Source organism: Polistes dominula, unplaced genomic scaffold (assembly GCF_049000335.1).
Source record: "Polistes dominula isolate Pdom_NZ unplaced genomic scaffold, Pdom_raw_medaka contig_84, whole genome shotgun sequence".
In the NCBI taxonomy this organism is placed as follows: Eukaryota; Metazoa; Arthropoda; class Insecta; order Hymenoptera; family Vespidae; genus Polistes; species Polistes dominula.
The window spans coordinates 3,077,999-3,100,361 of record NW_028300944.1 but is presented as its reverse complement, the minus strand read 5'-3'; the positions used below and the strand labels follow the sequence as shown (position 1 = coordinate 3,100,361).

The following is a 22,363-nucleotide window of genomic DNA, read 5'->3' as shown; positions in this document are numbered from 1 at the left end:
CGGATGAATGATATCCGAAACTGTAAATCAAATTGATCCTGAGGACACTAGCACTGATGAAGATTGAGCTGTTAATAAGCTAACATTAAAAATATTACAAGAAGGCCTAAGCTTAGCTGAAAATCTCGAGTCATTTTTCTTGAATGCAGATCCTTCCAAAGAAAGAAGCCAAAAATTCAAAAGGAAGCATCAAAACTGTCTAGCTCCATACCAATAAATTTACAATGATCTGGTAATAAACAACAAGCAAAGTAAAATTACAAATTTTTTATAGAGGGAAGAAAATGCAAGAACTTTAAATGAAGTAAAACGTTCTGAAAGTCAAGGCGATATCATTCCACCGAAAAAACATTCTCAGTTGATTAAATTGAGCAGTGACGACGAAGAAATAAATTAAATTAAAGTTGCGTTAAATTAAGATAATATTTTTTGTTTTGTATTGTTCATAAATTTATATTTTTAATAAAAATTAAGTTGTTTATTTAAAAAAAAAAAATATTTGTTTTTAAAAAGTTTTCGGAACGTAACCCCCCTTTTTGCATTGGCTTTGGGTCTCAAACAACACGGTTTCAAATAACACGGCATTTTCTAGGAACCTATCTACCGTGTTGTTGGAGGGAGACCTGTATTTTTAACTTTTAAATATATATTTTATGTATTATTTTATATATTATTTGCAACACAAGTATCAAGGTTAATTAATTTAAGATTGATTCATTATAATCTTTGACTTTTTGCATTTTCTATATCACATTTTATTTATATAATTTGTAAAACAAATACATATACGTATGTATATAGTAATAGTAATACATAATTTCTATTTAATAGCATTTGAGTATTATACTTATTTAATACAACAGGTATATATGAGTGAAAAGTAGAACACACGTTTGACTTGCCGCACAGAGTATATTTATGCGGATATTCTCTTTCTTATAACTACACACGTTTAAATATATAAAAATTCTGTGCAAGTAAATATTATAAGTAGGTAAATTAAATATAATAGTAAATATAAAGTATCGCGCTTAAACAACGATCGTGATACTTTGTACTCCGTAAAAGGAGACATCTTAACCTTACCTGAAAGATAATTGATAAAAGATGAAGAAGCGTGTTTACTATTATTCCCTCATATATATGTGTATATATCTATACATATATGTTTATGCTTATATACGCACATACACTTATGTATATAAAAAACTGAAATACTACTTTATCATATAAGTTTTATAAACTAAAGCGTGTCCTTAATATCTTTGAAAGCCGATAAATCCTATATATTATATTTGAAAATGAAATCTCGACTTTCTCTAATAATTAATTCCGAGGTTAACTGTATGTATATGTACTGCGTTCATTACGTAAAAGGTTGCCTTTTTAATCTAGAACATACGAATCGATACGACATCAATAAAGAGCCTGCAGATTATCTGCTCTGATAAATGAAAGAAGATTCCTTTCCATTAGATTACATAATGGCAGCTCATTACTCAATGCCGCGTACGTTCGATTATCTCTTATTGTTCGAATTTAGATCACGCGTGGGCAAAATGTACTCATCTTTCCGATACGCTATTCCATTCACTTCCTCTTTCCTTTCTCTTATTCGTCTTAGAGTACGTCATTTCATACGTTATTGGTCCTACTTATAACGTATCAAATTTAAACAAACTTTACGTACTAAACGCGCGTTTTACTTAAAACTTGTATTATTTTCCCTATAAGTGTAATACGAGATTATTTAACTATTCGTTTAATATTGATATCCACCATTAGCAGCAGCATCACCACCGCTGCCAGAAGGATATCCACCATTACCACCGCCGCCAGAAGGATATCCACCATTACCACCGCCGCCTGAAGGATATCCACCATTACCATTACCACCACCAAATCCATTTGAGTAACCACCGTTACCGCCGTTTCCACCGCCGTTTCCACCGCCATTTCCATTGCCATTTCCACCACCATTGAATCGTCCAAAGCCTCCTATATAATAATAAATAAAAAGTCGTCAATTATAATCGAACAACAATTGTGATTTGAAAAAGATAAACTATAATTAAGTAACTTTCAAACGAATATATAGAAAATGTTACCATTTCCACCTATTCCTCCATTATCTCCAGGTCCGCCGGAAGAATAACCGCCGTTACCACCATTACCACCAGGTCCACCAGAAGGATATCCATCGTTGCCGCCAGGACCACCGCTTGAATATCCTCCAGCGTTTGCTTCTCCTTCGTACCTAATTTGCGGCTTAAAGCCTTCTTGATCCGCTTCGTATTCAACTATTTGCTTTCTACCATCAGGAAGCAAAACGTTGAATTCGCCTTGGGCACGATCGCCATCTCTGCTTTCCTTATGACCAAAATCAGCTCCAGATTGATCGTCTTTTACTTCATAAGAGAACTCGTACTTGGCGGGTTCCTAAAGGAAAAGTATATATCAATATATTGGCTTACTTATGCTTCAAGGTAAATCAATGATTGTACATTCGATTATTCTCCTTCTCTTAAAACTCCAAGCTTACATTATTTTCATCCTGTGCTCCATTTCCATAACCTCCAGGTGAACCATAGGAAGAACTTGGCTGTCCTCCACCGAATCCGTTCCCACCTGCGGGAGCTCCGTAACTGTTAGAAGGACTTCCGTTTCCAAATCCTCCGCCGTTTCCACCCCCAGGTGCTCCATAGCTACTCGATGGCCTTCCATTGCCATTGCCTCCACCAGGTGTTCCGTAACTGTTTGATGGTCTTCCGTTACCGTTACCTCCACCGAATCCGTTTCCGTTAGATCCTGGAGCTCCATAATTACTAGAAGGCTTTCCATTTCCACCATTTCCACCATTTCCAGGTGCTCCATAGCTACTCGATGGCCTTCCATTACCGTTGCCTCCACCAGGTGCTCCGTAACTATTCGATGGCCTTCCATTGCCATTGCCTCCACCGAATCCGTTTCCGTTAGATCCTGGAGCCCCATAACCGTTGGAAGGTCTTCCGTGTCCTGAACCTCCGCCGCCAAATCCATTTCCACTAGTTCCAGGTGCTCCATAACTGCTCGATGGCCTTCCATTGCCGTTGCCTCCGCCAAATCCATTTCCACCTCCCGAACCTCCCCCAAACCCGTTGTCAGAAGCTCCACCAGCGCCGCCATTTCCACCTCCTGAACCAAATCCTGGTGCACCGTAGCTATTACTCGGTGCTCTTCCGTTTCCCCTTCCGTTCCCTCCACTAAATCCTGGTGGACCGTATTCGCTGGAAGGCCCACCAAAACTACCTCCTTGACCACCGTTTGCACCGGGAGGTAAATATGAATTTACCGGAGGTTCTGGCCGTGCTAAAGCCAGACCTATGATGATGGTAGCTACTGCAAACTAGAAAATATAATGGCATACTTAATTAATTACTTATTTGTAATAATATAATTAAAGAAAATACAAGAAACAAGAGTGTGACTATAAGAATGATTCTAATAATATATATATATATAACATAAACGTCATTTTGAAAAATCTTACAAAATTGACAGAACGATGTAAACAGCTGTAATTATCTTGACGGTAATTTCAATTTGCATTAATTGTAAAAATATTATACGTTGCAGACAATCGCTTACCTTGAACATCCTGACGTTAATGTACGAATCTTACTTGAGCTGGAAAACGAATTTTAATGGAATTTCTTTCGTTTTCCCCTTTTTTGAGGAAAACGATTTAAGTCTTTTTATTAGTTTTAACTTTTCCAAGAATGTTTTAGCACGCCAATAACTCTTAAGGCTCTCCTTGAGAGCCTCTATCAAGATGGGATAACGATGAGTGAATGACAAACTTTGGTCTCTAATCCGGTTTATATATACCGAGACCCATCCGCATTTGTGGATCATGGTTTGGTGCAAGCGGCAAGATTTACAAGGAGAATCGGTATAACTATGTCACGGTGGTGTATCGGTGTTCGGTGACGGTAAAGAGGAGTGGGACTGAAGATGCGAACTAGGCAAGCAGCCTATGTCCTATATCTTATGGATTACGAATCCCGTATCGTATCGTTACCAATCGATCTTACATATTACGTCTACACCAAGATCGCTTCGTTTTATTCGGATAATCGAGCATTCTAATGCATCGAACGTTTCAAATAAAACCATCCATCTTCAAATTTCAACTCGTCTTCGGATGATTACAAAAAATAAACAAATAAATAAAGACAAATATTTACTTATATATATATGTCTTTTTCTAACGTAAGATCTTTGAAAAAAAAGTTATTGTAGTTAACTTTAATGGATTATTATCTCATTAAATGGATACTAAGTTATGGAATATCTCTTGTGCAGAAAAAAAAACGCTAAATTTGTAATTATATGAAGTCGTGAAACTTTTTGAAAAGAAGAAATATGTATGTAATTTACGCTATGACAAACTCACGCGAGAGGAATCATAAAAGAAATTGAGGAGAGAAAGCGCGACAGCATGTTTATGTACTCCGAAATATTGCACCACCTTTAAATATCCCGATTACGGAAGTAATTATTAATACATCGATCGTGTATTCTTATTTTACTTGGTACAATCCTGTTAAGTTATTCTTCAGTCCTTTGCACAAGCGTTCTTATTCATTTTTTTTGTATAATTTATAAAAGAATATTACAATACATTGTAAGCGTGATATTTCATAATAACGTCCATTTAAAAACGCACATACATATATACACACACATACTTATATATATATTATATATATAAACGTTTCTTTTATAATGTGTTGGTATAAATATAAGACAAAGATTTATTTGAAAGAAGTTTCATTAAATTCAAAATCCGGAATGATAATCTGCTAAGGTTATCGTACGCTTACGCAAAAATTCGTTGAAGGGCTAAATCATTTTTAACCAGCGAAGATCTTCATTGTGTCATAAAAGAATATTTCGAAAAAAAAATGATGGTCTTTAACTCTATGATCCCCATACGTAAAGATTCACTTTCATAAAATAGATGTACGCCCAATTGAAATGGTTCGAATGTTAACTTTAAGATCCAAGTCACCTACTTTCGTTTTAAGAGATCATTAAAGAAGAAGAGGACGAGCTTGATGCGTGTCGAATGCGGGAACAGAAGCGAAACATCTATGCCCGCGATGTGCTAACAAGCAAGATTTCTTCTTCTATTTTTTATTTTTCTTCCGTTTTCTTCGATTATTATAAATCAGATCAATTCGAGTGTTATCGTTGTCGAGACGTCGTTTTCAAACTTGTATCTATGTCCGTCCTATCTTTATGTGCAATGTTTTTGTGCAATCAACTCTCATGGTTGGTGGCAACGTAGAGGATGCTGCACGAGATAGGGATACATTATGCAAACTTGCGTCATAGATTTATTGTAACAGTACTTTCATCGATTCTAGAAGCGTAGAATAGTAGGATTCATTGGTTTTTGTATAATCGGTTTAAATTAATACCTTCTTATCTACAATATATCATTATTTTTATCTATAGAAATAATTTTTTACATTAACGTTTCATTTCATCATCCTATATATACATACGTATTTTGACTCTAATTACAATAATACTAAATTAGAAAAAATTCAATCGAAAAATTCTGTTTTAGAATAAATACTGTATCTTTCCAGAATATATTGATAAATTATTTCCTTGTAATAATTATGTGTAAGAGTTATACTCAAGAACCGCGCTAATCGTTATTCAAAGATCCGTTTTCTACCAGTCAAAATACGGAATTCATTGGTTAAATTTACCCGCATGTCCAAAGCCGTTTCACCACTTCTACTTGATGTGTGAAAGTGTTGCAGGACTTACGTCGAAAGATGTGCACTCATACTATACAGTTAGGCAATACTCTCTTCACCTGATCCAATTTACTGCCCCTACATCGATCTACAGCTGCCTCGAAGAATTGCAACATCTCGTGACGCTGACGATGCAATGCGCTTATACGATGTATATCTGTATTATGAGATGACGTATTGTTTGTTGGAATAATTTTTTAATATATATGAGTTACACATCATTTAAACTATGACCGACCAGATTGTGTAAATACGAATTTATTTACAATAGAATTTATAAAAATTATTATAATAATTCACTCAAGTGTACACTATTATAATTACATTTATAATTATTAAAGAGCACCATTATTGTGACCGTTTGAAAAAAGGTGATTTTTCAGAATTTTTTTTTAAGAAAACTACTCCATAAAACAAAAAATTGAAAATTAAGCGAGTTATTCGCAATCTCCTAAGGCCTAAAAAAAAGTCCCCACACTGCTGCAGTTATAGCGACCTTCACAGGGCATGAAATAAAAAAAAACTAGAAAGTTTATTAAAGTAGAAGGAATTTCCCGTACCATGAACCTCGGTCGAAACGAAAAATTGAAATTTAACAAAAATGGCGAAGTTTTAAAAAAAAAAATTTTATGAAAATTTAATGATTTTTGGCTCGCAAAAATTACATTTTTTATTCGATCGAAAAACTAGAGGTTCAGAAAAACGCGTTTTAAGTTTAAGTTACTGATTTGATCGTTATAAATAAAGGTGGCTATAACTCAAAAACTATTTAAGATATGCATTTGGAATTTTAGTATGTTACATTTGTAAAGGAATAGACTATTGAATTCGAGTTTTTCAAAATTTCACACTAATGGTGTCCCTTAACGTAAAAAACATTTATTAAATTATGATCACAGATATTTGTATAAAAAATAACTAAAATAAGATTCATTAATGAAACTTTGATTAACGTAGTTTTTTTTTCTATCAATATACGAAGATACCTATACAATACCTGAGTGCGTAGCGATATTAGATTATTGGTACATTTAATTATCGATATTAATAGTATGAAAATATAATATATAAATATGACAAAAAGAGAGAGAGAGAGAGACAGAGAGAGATATTTGAAATATTTTGATGAATGAATAATTATTATCAGGCACACTAGCACTTGCTTCCTCGTCTGTTGACTAGTAAGGCTGTTTCCTATATAAATCGAAACGTGACATCGAAATAACTCGTTTAACTCGCAATAACATACTTATTATCTTGATAATATTTATATTATCATTATGGAATATAATCCGAGTTGTACATCTTCGTACTTAAAAATATACCAAATTTTATGATCGCTCCCATTAAAGGCTCTATAAATATTTCTTCTTCACTCACCCACTCCTCGTCCGTTTCTAATTATAAAAAAAATATATAGTTAATATAACCACAAAGAGAAGATTATTATTGCATATATACAATGATCAATTTTAACACGTTCCGTGCCAAGCTCTTTTTACCTGACTTGTCATTCAGGTCATTTAATTTTACTTTAACAAAATCAATCATTACATGTAATTAATAATTATTGTAAATATAACTTATGTGCTGTGTTCTGTACCGCATTTTGTATAATGCATCAATATTTTAATAGAAATATTCTGTTACAGAATTAAATTTGTTATAAACATATATTTTTCAGCGCATTAAATAAATATATCTAATGGTAAGTGTACCATCGGTGGTACACGTGGCCTGAAGAACAAGTTTAACGTGTACCACCGGTGGTACACGTGACACGGAACGTGTTAATGGATAATACTTACTTGGTTTAACAGGTGCAGGTTTTGAAAACAAAGTTACATGTTGTTTAATCAATATCTTCTTCTCTAAACAGCCTAATTTAATCAATATCTATAAAAAAAGTAAAGTAATCATTTAATATGTTATGATATTAATATAAATGAATTTACTAAATGAAAATTACTTGAATCACTTATTTTAAAAATTATATAATTATATATTATTATAAATATTCAAACCTCAATCAGTTCACGAGTGTGGAACGGTTGTAAGGCTGGACTAAATCTATTTTGTACTTTGACTAATGTAACACCAGGATGTGTTAAACAATATGTTAAAACAGCTCCCAACATACGATCTAATACTCTACGATTCAAAACACCATCTACGCGAATCCATGGTTTCATGACTACCTTTATTTCCTCAGCATTACTGAAATCATGAACGCGTTTAATATCCAAATGAATATATTACATTTTATAGAATGTGCAATTAAATGTGCAAATAATTCATAATATCTTATTATACTTTCTTACGTTAAATCTAATTTTTTGGCAGATGTAAATATATCCTTTTGTGGAAGCAAAGATATTCTCTTTCTTTGTAATCTTTTTGTAGCGCATACATTTGGTTCCTTTTCAGTTTCACCAGAGTTACTTATAATTGTAGCATTTTCTTGTTCTTCGGTACCATTACCAATTGAAGGCATCGTATCTTTTTTTCTTATCTTTTTCTTCGTTATCAATCATTGTTATGTCTTCGCATATTGATGATTCCAATGAATCTTTATTATGACCAATATCATTATCTTTTTTAATATCATCAATATTAGTATCGGTAACAGTTTGATTTTCTGTTAAGTATATGCTATCTTTAGGTATTGGTAAAAGTGACTCTCTATCTGAACGAAAGATCTTATAAGAATGTACCAACCAAGGATTTACATGACCGTAATGTATATATCGGGGTGTAGTTACACCAGAACGTAAAAACAAATAATTATCAATTAAAAGAGAAACTATATCATATAACTCTCTCCCAAAGTCTTTTCGAAATTTTTGCTGAAATTATTAGAAACAATGAATTATCAAATTATCATATGTGATTATTATACCCCATAATGTTATATTAATAAATATTTTTACCATAAGTTCCTCCGAGCTAGCTCCTATTTCTTTCTTTTCTTTTACAAATCTGTATATAGCATCAATTTTCATCCAGTTATATAATACTTTTCCATTCATAGTTTTCTTAAAATTCGCATATGAGGTATTATTTTTTGGAAAAGTTGCAAATTTATTTAATTCGTTTATAATTTCGGAAACAGTCTTTAATTTCAAAGGTAACATTCCAGATGGTAGCGCATAACTTTTAAACATTTCATAATCCTCATCACAATGTTGTGATGAGGATGATTCTAAGTAATAAAAAATTTTAAATATATTAACCACGAAATATTCGTGAGCATGATGACTATCAGATACGGAAAATTCATTTAGCTCCTCCCTTATTTTCAATAGGGCTAATCTTGTAAATTGTTTTTGACCGTCATTCGTGTCATCGAGTTTGGTGTATGAATTTGCATAAGTTATATCTTTAGATTTACTACATATTATACTACTTATACGAGTAAATGCATTATCATTTGTCTTTTTATTATATTCTTCATTACTTTGACTTTCGCTTTTTTGTTTTATATCTTCATCTTCTGCAGATTTCGAACATCCAACTGAATTTTCATCCAAAAGCCTTGATTTTAATGAAATTTCAGCATTATCCATTTTTTCATCAAAATCATTTAGGCACTTATTTAAATGTGTTTCCATATTACTTCGTGAAGTATCATTACATGAATTTAATTTGCTACATTCACTATCATCATCCATTTTAGCTTTCTTCGAGGTTGATTCCGTAGAATCTATTTCACAATTATCAATGTATTTTCTTTTTAAATGATTCCCTTTTAATTGTTCTTTATCCGTTTTGTTTAACATGGTTTTAGTTTCATCATGAGAATTAATTGAATTACTTTCTTCAATAAGTTGTAATCCAAAGTTGTAATCAGGATTATCAACTTTTCTTGCCTTTTTAGATCTAAACTCATCGTCAACGTCTTCTTCAAAAATAGATGACCCATTACCAGTGCGATAATCAACAATTGTCTCCTTTTTAAATATTGAGGTTTTATCGTTTTCTATAGAATTCGTCTTCTTATTCGAATTGTCTTTAAAATAATCTAAACCATCTAAACCATCTAAACCATCTAAAATATCTTTATATCTTTGTGCAATTCTAAAGTAAGTTTCATTTTTTTCTTTTAAACTCTGATCTAGTGTAATTACTTGATCAGGTATGGCAACATCAAAATCTAGCTTATCCATTGGCATAAAATCATGTATCATGGCAACTATCCCACCAGTAGCTGGAATAATTTCAATACCACCGGAAGAAACATTATCTGTCAATGGATTACTTATTTTTGTTGTAGAATACCATTGAATAAGTTTAAAAAAAGCATTGTATGATTCCATATATAAATCATATGGCCATCTATCTTGAAATTTGTAAATGTAACTGGTACTAAACTGATACTGTGCACTACTCATTGGCATATAATTGACATACTTCTTTGTTAAATGCATATCATTTTTCTTGATTGTTACCAATTGATCAGCCCTAATTTTGGCCATAGCGCTTTTCAAAAGACCCTCAGGATACTGTTGATATATTTTAAATAATTGATATGCCCAAGATTTTTTATCTTTTCCAGAACACATTGAACTATGAATAACAGAATTAATAGTAGCAGAACGTATATCGTAAATACAACGAATATCGTTGAAATAGCCTAGATTAAATGACTTAGTAGGATATATTATTTTATAAAAGATATTGAACTCTTGTACTGTTTTTGGTACAACGATAGGTTCACTTGATCCCATTTCTGAAATATTGTAATACTTTTTAGCAACGTAATTAACAAGATCTTTAAATACTTCAGCTATGCGTTTTTCAAATGTGCCTTGATTCGGAGATTCTTGTTTAATCTTTTCCGTTATACCACTAAACCGTTTATTAAGAAAGAAATTTTGCTTTATTTCTTCTACTCCTAAAGCTACGCTTTTAACTGTTTGTGGTTGTCTAAGCATATATAAAAGTCTTCTTTGACAAGCCCGAGATGTTTTATTGTTCGAACTAAGAGAATAAGAGCGTAAAACATCTCTGACCATATTAAATGATACCACTTGTTTGCGATGATTTGGACACAAATACATCATGGCAACTTTACATATAAGTAATATATTATCTTCGTGTGGTTTCCAGTCGACGCGCAATTTATGCATTAGTTGAAGCGCACGATAATCAATTTCATCATATTTTACACGTGATTTTCTTCCCTTTTTAGGTAAAACTCGTCTAATAAATGATTTCTGTTTAGACCGATGAGATATTGTATATGTTTCGGGTTTAATAGACTTATTATTAACTTCATTAACTTTGTTCGATTGCGATTTTGTTTTCATACTTGTAGAATTTACAGTAGTAGGTCCTGATACTTTTTTTAATCCAGAAAATTCAGTAAATTTGATAGGTGCTGCTTTTATTGTTGATAAATAAGCATCTCTCTTACATGTAGTTTTATTTCCTGGATCTTTTTTTAGTTGATTACGCGTCGTAATATTATTATTCCAATTCCAATTACGTTTCAAGTGTGCAAAAAATGCGGAATCGATACCAGCTGCACCTTTACGATCTCCAGGTACTTTGCCGGTATCTAATTTTATAGCTTCCTCTGCAGTACGAGCTTTTATTGTTTCTATCATGTCACTTTTTTTAGATAAATCTTCTAATAATATATCTTTACCCTGAACTGCAAGCCTACCCCCTAAAGGAGTATTAACACATATATTCCACATGTCGTACCAATATTTTTCAACGATATACATCTCATTAAAATTATACTTCGTTATGGGGTATGTTTTTTCTTCAACTTTGTGATATCCAGGTGCAGATGAAGTTGTATCCATTAATTCACTATGACGATTTACGTAAAGAAATACTTGATCTTTTTCTTTTAATTTCTGTGGTCCAAATTGAACCAGACCGAGATAACATAATCTAGTAACGGTTTCATGAACATCAAATATATACTTTCTTCCATGTAGTAAAGTACTCTGAATATTCATTGGAAGATCTTTTACTAAATAATGCTTTCTAATAGGATGATTTGTATAATATTCCAAGCCTGATATAATAAATGGGACACTATGGATTTTTAAAAATATTGATAGCGGAATGCGCAACAGAATGTCACACATTAAAGTCCAACCTTTTGGCCAACCTAATACATAAAGAAAGAAAAAAATAACAATAATAGTATATGCATATATCATGCTTAAGATTTTAAAGAAACATGTATGTGTGTGTGTGTGTATAAATACAGTTACAATTTTCTTACCATTATGTTGAGGTAAGGATGGCAAAAACATCTTCCATCCTACTTCCGTGGTATAAATTTTACTCATTTCTTGAGCCAAACTATCGGTGATGCTAAAATCATTGGCACGTAACAATTTTATTTGTTCATTCTTGGAAAGCGTGTCTTCTCCGGGATGTTCATAAACTAAATAATATATAAGAAAATGAAGTTCTTGCATACGAACAAATTTGGGACTATATCCAAGTTTTCTAGCTGCTTTCTAAATGTACAAAATGAAACATAAGTTATATATTTTATTATTACATATATAATTGGTTCACTTTATCAAACTGTGTATACATACTGGATCATATTTGGAAGTATTTGGTATTGCTGATAGTATTTTAGGCCTTTTCTTTGTGTTTTCCGTATTATTACGAGGAGTCTTATCTACATTATTTTTCGGATTCGTTTTAGATTTTGATGATCCCAATAAACAAAATTTAACTTTTGCTTGTTCTATAGCTGATTTTATTACCGTGTGATCTGTATCAATATTGGGATCACATACGAAAGTCAAATGTTTTTCTTTGCCATTAGCGCTAAGAGTTAACTTGATATTTTTTACCAAATTATCTTTAGCTAATTTATCTAATAATCTGATCAAAGATTTTTTATCTATCTTTACATCATAGCCTTCCTTATCTTCTTCGTCATTTATCATCTGAAATGAAAATGAATTAGATTTAACTTTTGATCTCATAATGCCATATTGATATGAAATTACTCTAATTTAACCCTTTCGCTACTACGGGCCATTATAGGGGTCCTCCATAAGATGCCACTGAGGTACTACGGGCCACTATGGTGACCCTCCATAAAATGCCGTGTATTTTACATATGACGAACATATGCGGTTATAGCACATCAAATATCCTATTATGGACGTATAGTTTTAGTGTTTTGTTTCTTTCAATTAAAAACCATTAATATCAGCAACAAAATTACTCAAAAATAAAGTTTCGATGCTGCACTTATTAGCAGCCCGTAAAGTAGAAGTAGCGCTGCGGAAAATATGCCCGTAGCGAAAGGGTTCAATGTTCTTTGATATTAGTTTAACAATAAAATGATACACTGTTGCAATTTACCTTCATTAACTTAGTCATATCATCGATAACTTGATGCTCTTTAACAGACTCGATGATCATATTTGCTCGCTTTAATAATCTATAAGTAATATTAGATACCCCTTTTTTCTCTCTATTTTCAACATCCTCCATGAAACCAAATGTTTCATTAATTGGTTTTCCACGGCGCATCGGATTTTGGGTAACCAAATTTGTTTTTATACTTTTATACATTGATAAATCTTTAATATTATCTGTAATTGTAGATTTAACTGTGGAAATCTCGATACTATTATCACTAGTCTTTCCTATGTTCTCTTCATTTTGTGTTGATTTTTTGTTTATTATTTCGTCAGTTAATAATTTTATTTTCGCTGTTGTTCTCGACACGTTCAGGAAGGTACACTTGTATCTAGTTCGTGACTTTGTTATACGATATTTCCAAAATATTTTATTGACAATGCGAAATACCGAATTTAATTTGCTGGTATTAATAAATGATTCTTGCAATCCAAAATGAGAATATTTCGTTGTATTATTATCAATAGTTGCTTGATAATCTAATTTCTCTATAGTTTTAATTAAATGCGTATAAAAATCGCTAATTTCCCTAATTTCTTTTTTCTGTAAATCATTTTCTTTTGGTATAACTTCATTTTCTTTTGGTATGACTTCATTTTCTTTTGGTATGACTTCATTTTCTTTTGGTATAACTTCATTTCTCTTATTTGACATCTGCTTGGTAAGCTCTTTAATTCTACGTACTTCTTTTTGAAATTGTTTACTCATCGTACTTTTTTCCTCAAACTTTTTACATACATATTTTGTTACTCTTTGCCTACCTGCATCATTCATGTATATCGCTACGATATTCATTTTAACTAGATTACGTAATATAGTTCTACTTTGTAATTTCGTTAAACCCATATCTTTAGATAAGCTTCCTTGAGTGACACCATTAATACTGCTTCCTTCGTTCATAATATTAGCTTCTTTGAGAAAAGAAGAAAAAACTTGGTGTTTCTGAATATCTACATCTATTTGCTCTTCATCCTCGTGTATTTCATCTTTGTTCAATAATTCAGCAACATCAACGTCGGGATTTATCAGCTGAACTACCCTTATTATTTTTTCCTTCGATGGATCACTCTTCCGTTGCCACTCTTTAGGTTCTGCATTTGGATATAAAGTTCTATACGGTACTTTCTATCAATTAACAAGAAAATTTGATTAAACATTTTGATAAACATTTACTTTGTAAGCAATTTATTATATAAAAGTCTACAACTGTGTTGTATATATTAAAGTGAAGGTATCAGTCGTCGATCATGTGCCAGAAATTGACCATTTTTCACTAAAACGTGAAAAATAAGGTTTCTTTAAATATTGGCCTTTGGAAACAAATGCGGTACATGAGCTACGTCATTTGCGATGCTATTATACGTTTGCTTGGATACGATTGTTTCTGAACAACCTACAAACGATTAATATCAGTAACGACAGTCGTATTCCTCCACAATGCAATTTTCGTAACGCTTTCGTTAAGAAGACGTGCGTAGTTGACGATAAGTAATTTCTTTGCTTTTGACTCTTTATGCCTAAAATTTTCACTATTTTAATTGCCATTCAATTTCTTGAAATCCATGGCGGTATTTTTTAATACTCGATAAAGTCGTTTTACGGTGTGGGGTAATCAGACCTACGCCGAACCCCCGAACAGGAGGGTCAATTTCAATCGGTTGTCCGCGACTGCTTATTCAATTTATTCGCAGCTAAACTCCGTCCCTATGCAAGACAAAGAGGCTCATCCTCTATCCGCAATCTGAGGACGCGCTGTGTCGTGGTGACAAGGACCCACCCACCCCGGGAACCACTAAAAAACTAGTTTTCCTTCCCCGAGACTAGCAGTTGTTATGCTAACACAGAAAACGAGAAAAAATGCTCGAAATTCTAATATGACAGGGGATACCAAGAAAATTGATCAACCTGGTTCAACTTTGTTTAAAGGAAACTAGGGGTAAAGTGAGAATAGGTAATCAAATGTCGGAAGCTTTTAGTATTCATAGCGGGTTAAAACAGGGGGACGCATTGTCACCTCTTTTGTTCAATTTAGTACTGGAATTTGCTGTCAAAGAACTGCAGAAAAGTAAAGATAGTTTGCAGTTGAACGGGACAACGCAATTGTTGACATACACGAACGATATTGCTTTGTTAGGGACAATAAGAAGTCATTAATTAATAACGCGAAAATACTAATAGATAATACAAAAGATCTGGGGCTACAAATAAGCGTGGAAAAAACCAAATATATGGTCACCGATAGAGTTCAGAATATGCCTAATACTGAAACTTTGGTCGTCCAGGATAAAACTTTTGAGCGAGTCAGCAACTTTAGATATTTAGGATCGATCATAAACCAGACGAACGAAATTAACGAAGAACTAAAGAAAAGAATCAATCTAGGCCATTCATGTTTCTAGTCGGTTAACAAATTACTCAGCTCTCGGTTGCTGTCTGGGCGATTAAAAATCAGGATATACAGGACAATCATCCAGCCGGTAGTTCTTTATGGTAGCGAATCGTGGTCGCTTACGTTACGGGACGAAAAGAAATATAGGGTTTTCGAAAACAAAGTTCTTCGTAAAATCTTCGGTGCAAAACGCGATGAGGAAACGGGCGAATGGAGAAAACTCCATAACATTGAAGTACATCGATTGTACAACAAACCGGACATTATCAACGTCGTAAAGTCACGCTGATTAAGATGGGCTGGTCACGTGGCATGGGGGGAGGATCGAACGGCGCACAAAATATTGGTCGATATACCAAACGGGAAAAGACCACTAGGTAGACCGAGACGTACATAGGAGGATAATATTAGAAGGGACCTGAAAGAAATAGGATACGAAGACCGCGAATGGAAGGATCACGCTCAATGACGGGAACAATGGCGGGATTTGGTATTTGCGGCAATGAACTTTCGAGTTCCTAATGCCAATTAATAATAATAATATTGACGTCCTTTTACATATATCAGTCGATGATTTAAAAAAGCGTATAAAAATGTATTGTTCAAATATCAATACAAATCAATTAAAAAATGTAATTAAAAAATGTAAAAAAGCGCATTAGAAAATGTTTAGAATGTAATGGAGGAACATTCGAACATTTATTGTAATAAAATACATTGCTGTATGAAACATCAAATATCTCGTAAACTATTGACATTTCGATGACCTTCACTTAATACTTTTTTACGCAGAATAAAGAAAGGAATCGAATGGTTAAAAAAGAAATATAAAGTTCCATTTAAAAAATAAGTGCAACTGCATCTAGCGAGTGCATCGATGCATTTTCAAAAAAAGTAAGGTCATAGAAAGTTGACATTTGTTGTGCCATTTAACTTTTTCCTTTATCATTTTTCTCTATTGTTACTTAAAAAAAGTTATTACCCGTCCTAGTTACAAGATTCACCCTGTATATCGATACTGTGTCAATAGTTACTTATTGTAATAAAATGTTCCATTTAGAAAGAAAGTCTTATCCTATGGAGAGGATAATCTTTTTTTGTTATTTATTTAGGCTTTTTTGTTTCTTATCTCCTTACAACAAAAGATAAGTTTAGAACAAACGTTTAGAACGAAATGTTTCACTATATGCATTTAGTTGAAAATCTTATTTCGAGAACGAAGTATCTAAGAAAGGGTGTGAGATTCGAAAATTATTTCTTCTCTATCAAATTTTTGTTCAGTAGTAACGAATAGTTAATATTTCTTTGCGTTATAATTTTTTCCCTAATTTTTTGTGATGTCAAAAAGAAAAATAGAAAAGTTATCTTCTAAAAAATCATGTAGTAATAAAGAAGCCTGTTACAAGGCTTACAAAAATTCTGATAGTAGCCATGAAGAACAGCCGAGATTTTTTAAAAGAAAAATATAAATGGAATTACGTCTGATTCTGATTTGGATACTGATAAATGCTTGAGTGATATTCAATATGAAGATAGTATTTGGGCTATTTTACAAGAATTAGTTTTTGAGGAAGAAAGAAATGTTGATGCCAAAGAATGCACAATTCAATTTAGTGAATGGAATGAATTTAATTCTCGGCAAAAATCATTTTCTTTTACTGGAAACGGAGGCCTTCTTAGGGAAGTACCTAGCGATGTCAATCCTTATGATGCATTTGCTTTGTTCATTGATGACGAAATAATAGACCTGCTTGTATTAGAAACAAATCGATATGCTGAACGAAACTTAAATATATCTGAGTTATCCCCATCTTCACGGATACATAGATGGAAACAAACTAATTCTGAAGAAATAAAAAAATTTTTAGGATTGATCTTATGGATGGGATTTGTAAGAGTAAACCCTATATCAAATTATTGGTCGAAAAGCCCTTTATATAATTTTCATTTACCACATAATATTATGCCACTAAATAGATTTAAAATACTACTTAGTTACTTTCATTTTGCTGATAATATGTCTACTGCCTCTGAGAATCAACTTAGAAAAATACTTCCACTTGTCGACAAACTTCAGAAAAAATATTAAGAAACATTCAGGCCCGGGGAAGACATTGTAATCGATGAAACGTTGATTCCATGGCGCGGAAGACTCATATTTAAACAATATATACCGAATAAAGCACATAAATACGGAATCAAATTATTTAAATTATGCTCAAGCGAAGGATATACATGGTCAATGAAAATTTATCCTGGTAAGTCAGCTGACGGGATTAGAGAAACAGGATTAGCACACAATGTATGCCTACAACTTACAGATACACTTTTCCACAAAGGACGAACATTATATATTGACAATTTTTATACAAGCTATGAATTAGCTATATCATGTCTAAACCGAAAGACTCGTGTAGTTGGAACACTTAAAAATAACAAAAAGTTCATACCAGAAGATATTTTTAATTGCAAATTAAAAAAAGGAGAAATGGTATCCAAATAAGATAATAATGATATTGTCGTACTTAAATGGAGAGATTCGCGGGACATAAGAATTTTATCAACAAAGCATGCTCCCATCATGGCACCAAGTAATATTCGTAATATTCATGCTGCTTCTACAAGCCAACATTCATCAGAAAAATTGAAACCACTAGCTGTTCTTGTGTATAATAAAGGAAAGTGTGGAATTGATTATTCAGATCAAATGGTTTCTTATGCCAGTACAATGAGAAAAGGACTCAAATGGTACCGAAAACTTGGTATCCAGCTTCTTCTAGGCATTACAGTTGTAAATGCTTTAATCATTTACAAATTGCAACAACAAAAAACATAAATGTAAGAAAATTTAGAAAAATATTAGCTCTGAAATTATTAGGACTGCCTGATAATATAAATAAATTCTCAGGTCAATGTAATCATATTATTGCTATCCGAAAAAATGCTCTTGGATAAAAAATTAAAAGAGCTTGTAAATTATATTATTCGAATATAAGACTTCCTACGGAACGATCAAAAGCACGATTAAATGTAAAAAGAACAATAACGTTTTGCCCGGATTGCCCTGATCAACCCCAACTTTGTATAGACTGTTTCAGAGCATTTCATTGTAAATAAATTTTTTAATAAATTTTTAAAAACAATTCAAATTTCTTTAGAAAACTTTTATAACAATTCAGTAGTCTCATATTTTGTTAAATATCTTTCGAAATATTTACTAATTAGATTCGATATGGAATTATAGTTAACTTTATTTTTTATTAATTTTCAGAAATGAACTTCTATTCATTTGTTATTGACATTTTAGTTGTTATTTCTTCTAATTAATGTAAATAAACGATATTAAAATGATTGCTTTTATTGATTTTGGCTCTAGTACAAATAGTCAACTACTTATGCAGTAATTGACTTTCCATTAATGTTTATTATTTTCGTGTAAAACAACTTTTTTCAAAAAATATCCTTTGTTATATGACGACCGAAGTTCAAAGAATATCTTCACGTATCAAAATCTACTATTCAATAAAAATGCAAGAAGTTACCACTATTTAAGATAAAAAATTTTCTTAACTGGTCGACCACTGGTGCCTTCACAAAAAAGATCTAAATTGAATAATGTCAAAATTCATATGATAAAATATCAAGACATACCAAATACGTCAATGAAAGACAGAATATTTGGGTTTATTCTTATACATTAATATTCCAGACATATACCAAGTGACCATGTGAATCTTGACATTGTTTAATTTCAGTCTTTCACGGTAATATATATATACATGTCTCACTTACCACATCTGTTTTTACTGCCTTTTGAAAAAAAGATGTTTTAACTAATTTTTGAATAGAATTTTCAATTTGCAATTTCTTCTTAATTTCTTCATATTCAGCAATATAATCTTTTTTCGTTTTAAGTATCTCAATGACTTGTTCAGCCAAGAACATCATTTTTGGTTTCCTTTCTACAAAGAATCGTGGTAAATGTAATAAACTACCAGTACCACTATGGCCTGCTGTTTTTTGATGATGCGTCTGCTTTGTGATCAATTTGTGACGAAGTAAAAACTTTCTATGATAAAACAATGTTCTATGATCTTCTTTTAACGAACTAAGACTAAGTTTTCCCTGCGTTACTTCACCATGATAACGCGATCTTCCAACTTTTTCAAGGAAACAATAATGCATAATACTTAATTTCAATATAAAAGATGATTTATCGGCCAATAATGCTTTCACTCTTGTAGCTTGAGACGCAACAATCACCAATGTTTGATCATATTTTCTCGTTACTTCCTCTAAAGTATAACTTTTGATATCATCAGTTATAACTTTACGAGTCTTATAAGTCGAACAGGAACCCTTAACTCCTGCAATTGGATCATTTATAGGAACAAAAGGATAAATATCTTCTGGAATATTATCCTGAAAGAAAATAAATATAAAATTAAATATAAAATTATAGGATAATGATTACACATGTTTAGATTCTCACTTACTGGCTCAAGTATAATACCAAGATCTGGATCTACAAACTCATAACGATCATATATAACAAGTGGTTTTCTTGGCACTTTTAATTTATAAAATGTAACTTCTGGAAGATTTACACATACAGACCATACTTCATTCTTAAAATCTTCTGTACACAATGAAGGATTATTAAATCTTTGTGCCAAACGTAACCATAAAGCTAAAACAAAAAATAATGATGTATCAACATGAAAAGTACCTAAGGACATGTGTCAAGAAAACACTAATTTACCTTGTAAAGTAATACCATCTAAACCTTCCAATGCTATTTCATCTGTTAGAACTTCTGGTAAATCAAATAACGCCATATCGATATCTGAATTAATGAAAATTACGTAAATCTTTCAAAGTTGCTATTTAACAATAAAAATCGCTATTGTCCTTGATATCGATGGTCTCTGAAATTTTCATTCAAATATCTATTGAGAACTGAATCATTTAATTAAAAGTAAAGAAAATTTGTGGCAAAAAAATAGTGGCAATAAATATAAAATAAATAGTTGAAAATAGGATGACTATTACGTTTGTTAAAAGGTTGCTCTTACAAATGATAATTATTTTTTTACTGTTAATTAATAATATGATATTTAAATATAGCATTGACAAATAAACACGTTGCAAAGTTTTTAAATATATAAAATATATTTACCTAATCGCATATTTCTATTTAATCCAAATTTCATTAACTCTTTCCTAGAATCAGTATCATTTCTACGTTCTGCGAACCATTTGTTTACATGTGTGGTAGAGGGCACGTGCATTCAAATCATAAGACAATACTCATTTACGCGACATTATGGAGAGTTTCAACAACCAAATTGTAAATAACCCTAAATAGAATAATTCGACCGTTAAGTCACAAGTTACATAATCTATGCTTTATAACTATACTCATTTAAATGGCGCCACGTTCTTTTTAATCCAACTAAATCACAATTAACATTCGTCACATAATTATTGTATACAACACATAATTTTTAGCACCATGTACGATTAAATATTAAAATGTTGTTATGTGACAAAATTGTACGATAATCCAGTTTGCACAATATAATTTAATGATAATTTTCCTCTTTTTAAATATTCCTGCCCAAATCGGAATTTTCACTGTGCTGCCCTCTTGTATTATTTTCTAGAAATTTTAAATTCCTTCATACGGAGTATACCCTCCATAATACGGAGTAAATATAGTTTCCATCCCATAATAAAATTGTGATGAAATATATGTGAAGCAAATTTATTCGTGATGTCACGGAGGATAGATACCAGGAGTCCGAACGATATAGGATTTTTCACATTTTTTGTGGTAGTCATTTCTTGACCCAGATCATAGTTCTCTTTTTTGCCACTGGCTGCGCAAGTATTCAGAGCGTATCGATACTATTATTATTATTATTATTACACGTAAATTAAATATAAAATATTAATTTATTTTTTTAGGATTATTTTTATTAAAAAATGGGAAAGTGTTGTGCCGTTTATGGTTGCCTTAGTGGCCGAAAGGCAAGTGAGAATTTAAGAAAAGTGGCTTTATTCAAAGCACCAAAAGTGAATAACCTCAAAATAATATTTAAAATTTTATGTTAACAAATAATTGATTATTACATTTGTGTAGTTTTTAAATAATATCAATTCCACGTTTCTTAAAATATTTTTTTTCAGAGTTGTCAATAGCAACAAGACTTCCCGCGTAAGTATTTAAACGAGTACTCTGTGAAAAGCAGCGCGCCCTACCAGCAAAATATTTTGTCCCCTAAATTGATACCATTCTTTCAACATTACGTTCGGACTCCTGGTATCTATCCTCCGTGCTTCTATATGTCATGGAGCCTAGATAACAGGAGGGCGATCACAATGTATTATAAATGTCCGAAAATGAGGGGACAGATCTTTTGCTACTAGAGCGCGTTAGTGTGGCTATTATCAGGTTTTTAAAACCTTGTTTATTGTCGCGGGAATGTAACGATTGTACTCACGCGTTAGTCAAAATAAATTAATCAAATCTTATAATTAACGTTAACCATAGCAATAAGAAAAAATGTTTTATTATTTTACAATTATTTCCAAGATATTATCGTCAACTTGTTGTGTAAATTTATTCAATTTCATCTTACCTAGTCGCAGTTGAATAAAGGATGGAAAACTAAATTTAAAAAGTCCAATTAAAAGTAAACTGTAATTTATTATCGTAAACTACACTTTTTACAAGACTACA

The 22,363-nt window shown here is 31.9% G+C and overlaps 2 protein-coding genes and 1 pseudogene across 2 annotated transcripts; 1 reads left to right on the top strand and 2 right to left on the bottom strand.

Annotated features, from left to right (window-relative positions):
• Positions 1-815: 815 nt before the first annotated feature.
• Positions 816-5,911, bottom strand: LOC107073021 (resilin). The gene is made up of 4 exons (XM_089171689.1): positions 3,628-5,911; positions 2,543-3,385; positions 2,109-2,439; positions 816-1,998 (listed from the first exon to the last, which is right to left on the bottom strand). The coding sequence occupies exons 1-4, from the start codon at positions 3,634-3,636 to the stop codon at positions 1,763-1,765; spliced, it is 1,419 nt and encodes a 472-aa protein (XP_089027815.1). The 5' UTR covers positions 3,637-5,911; the 3' UTR covers positions 816-1,762.
• Positions 5,912-6,058: 147 nt separating this feature from the next.
• LOC107073022 (general transcription factor 3C polypeptide 1) lies at positions 6,059-20,944 on the bottom strand. The gene is given in 13 exon segments (XM_015333406.2): positions 6,059-7,213; positions 7,625-7,712; positions 7,841-8,033; positions 8,138-8,301; positions 8,303-8,662; positions 8,747-11,943; positions 12,061-12,301; positions 12,386-12,745; positions 13,170-14,354; positions 19,411-20,040; positions 20,115-20,308; positions 20,381-20,546; positions 20,798-20,944. Coding segments are annotated over 12 exon segments (6,807 nt in total). The 5' UTR covers positions 20,457-20,546; positions 20,798-20,944; the 3' UTR covers positions 6,059-7,094.
• LOC149032825 (uncharacterized) lies at positions 15,049-19,402 on the top strand (annotated as a pseudogene).
• Positions 20,945-22,363: the final 1,419 nt, after the last annotated feature.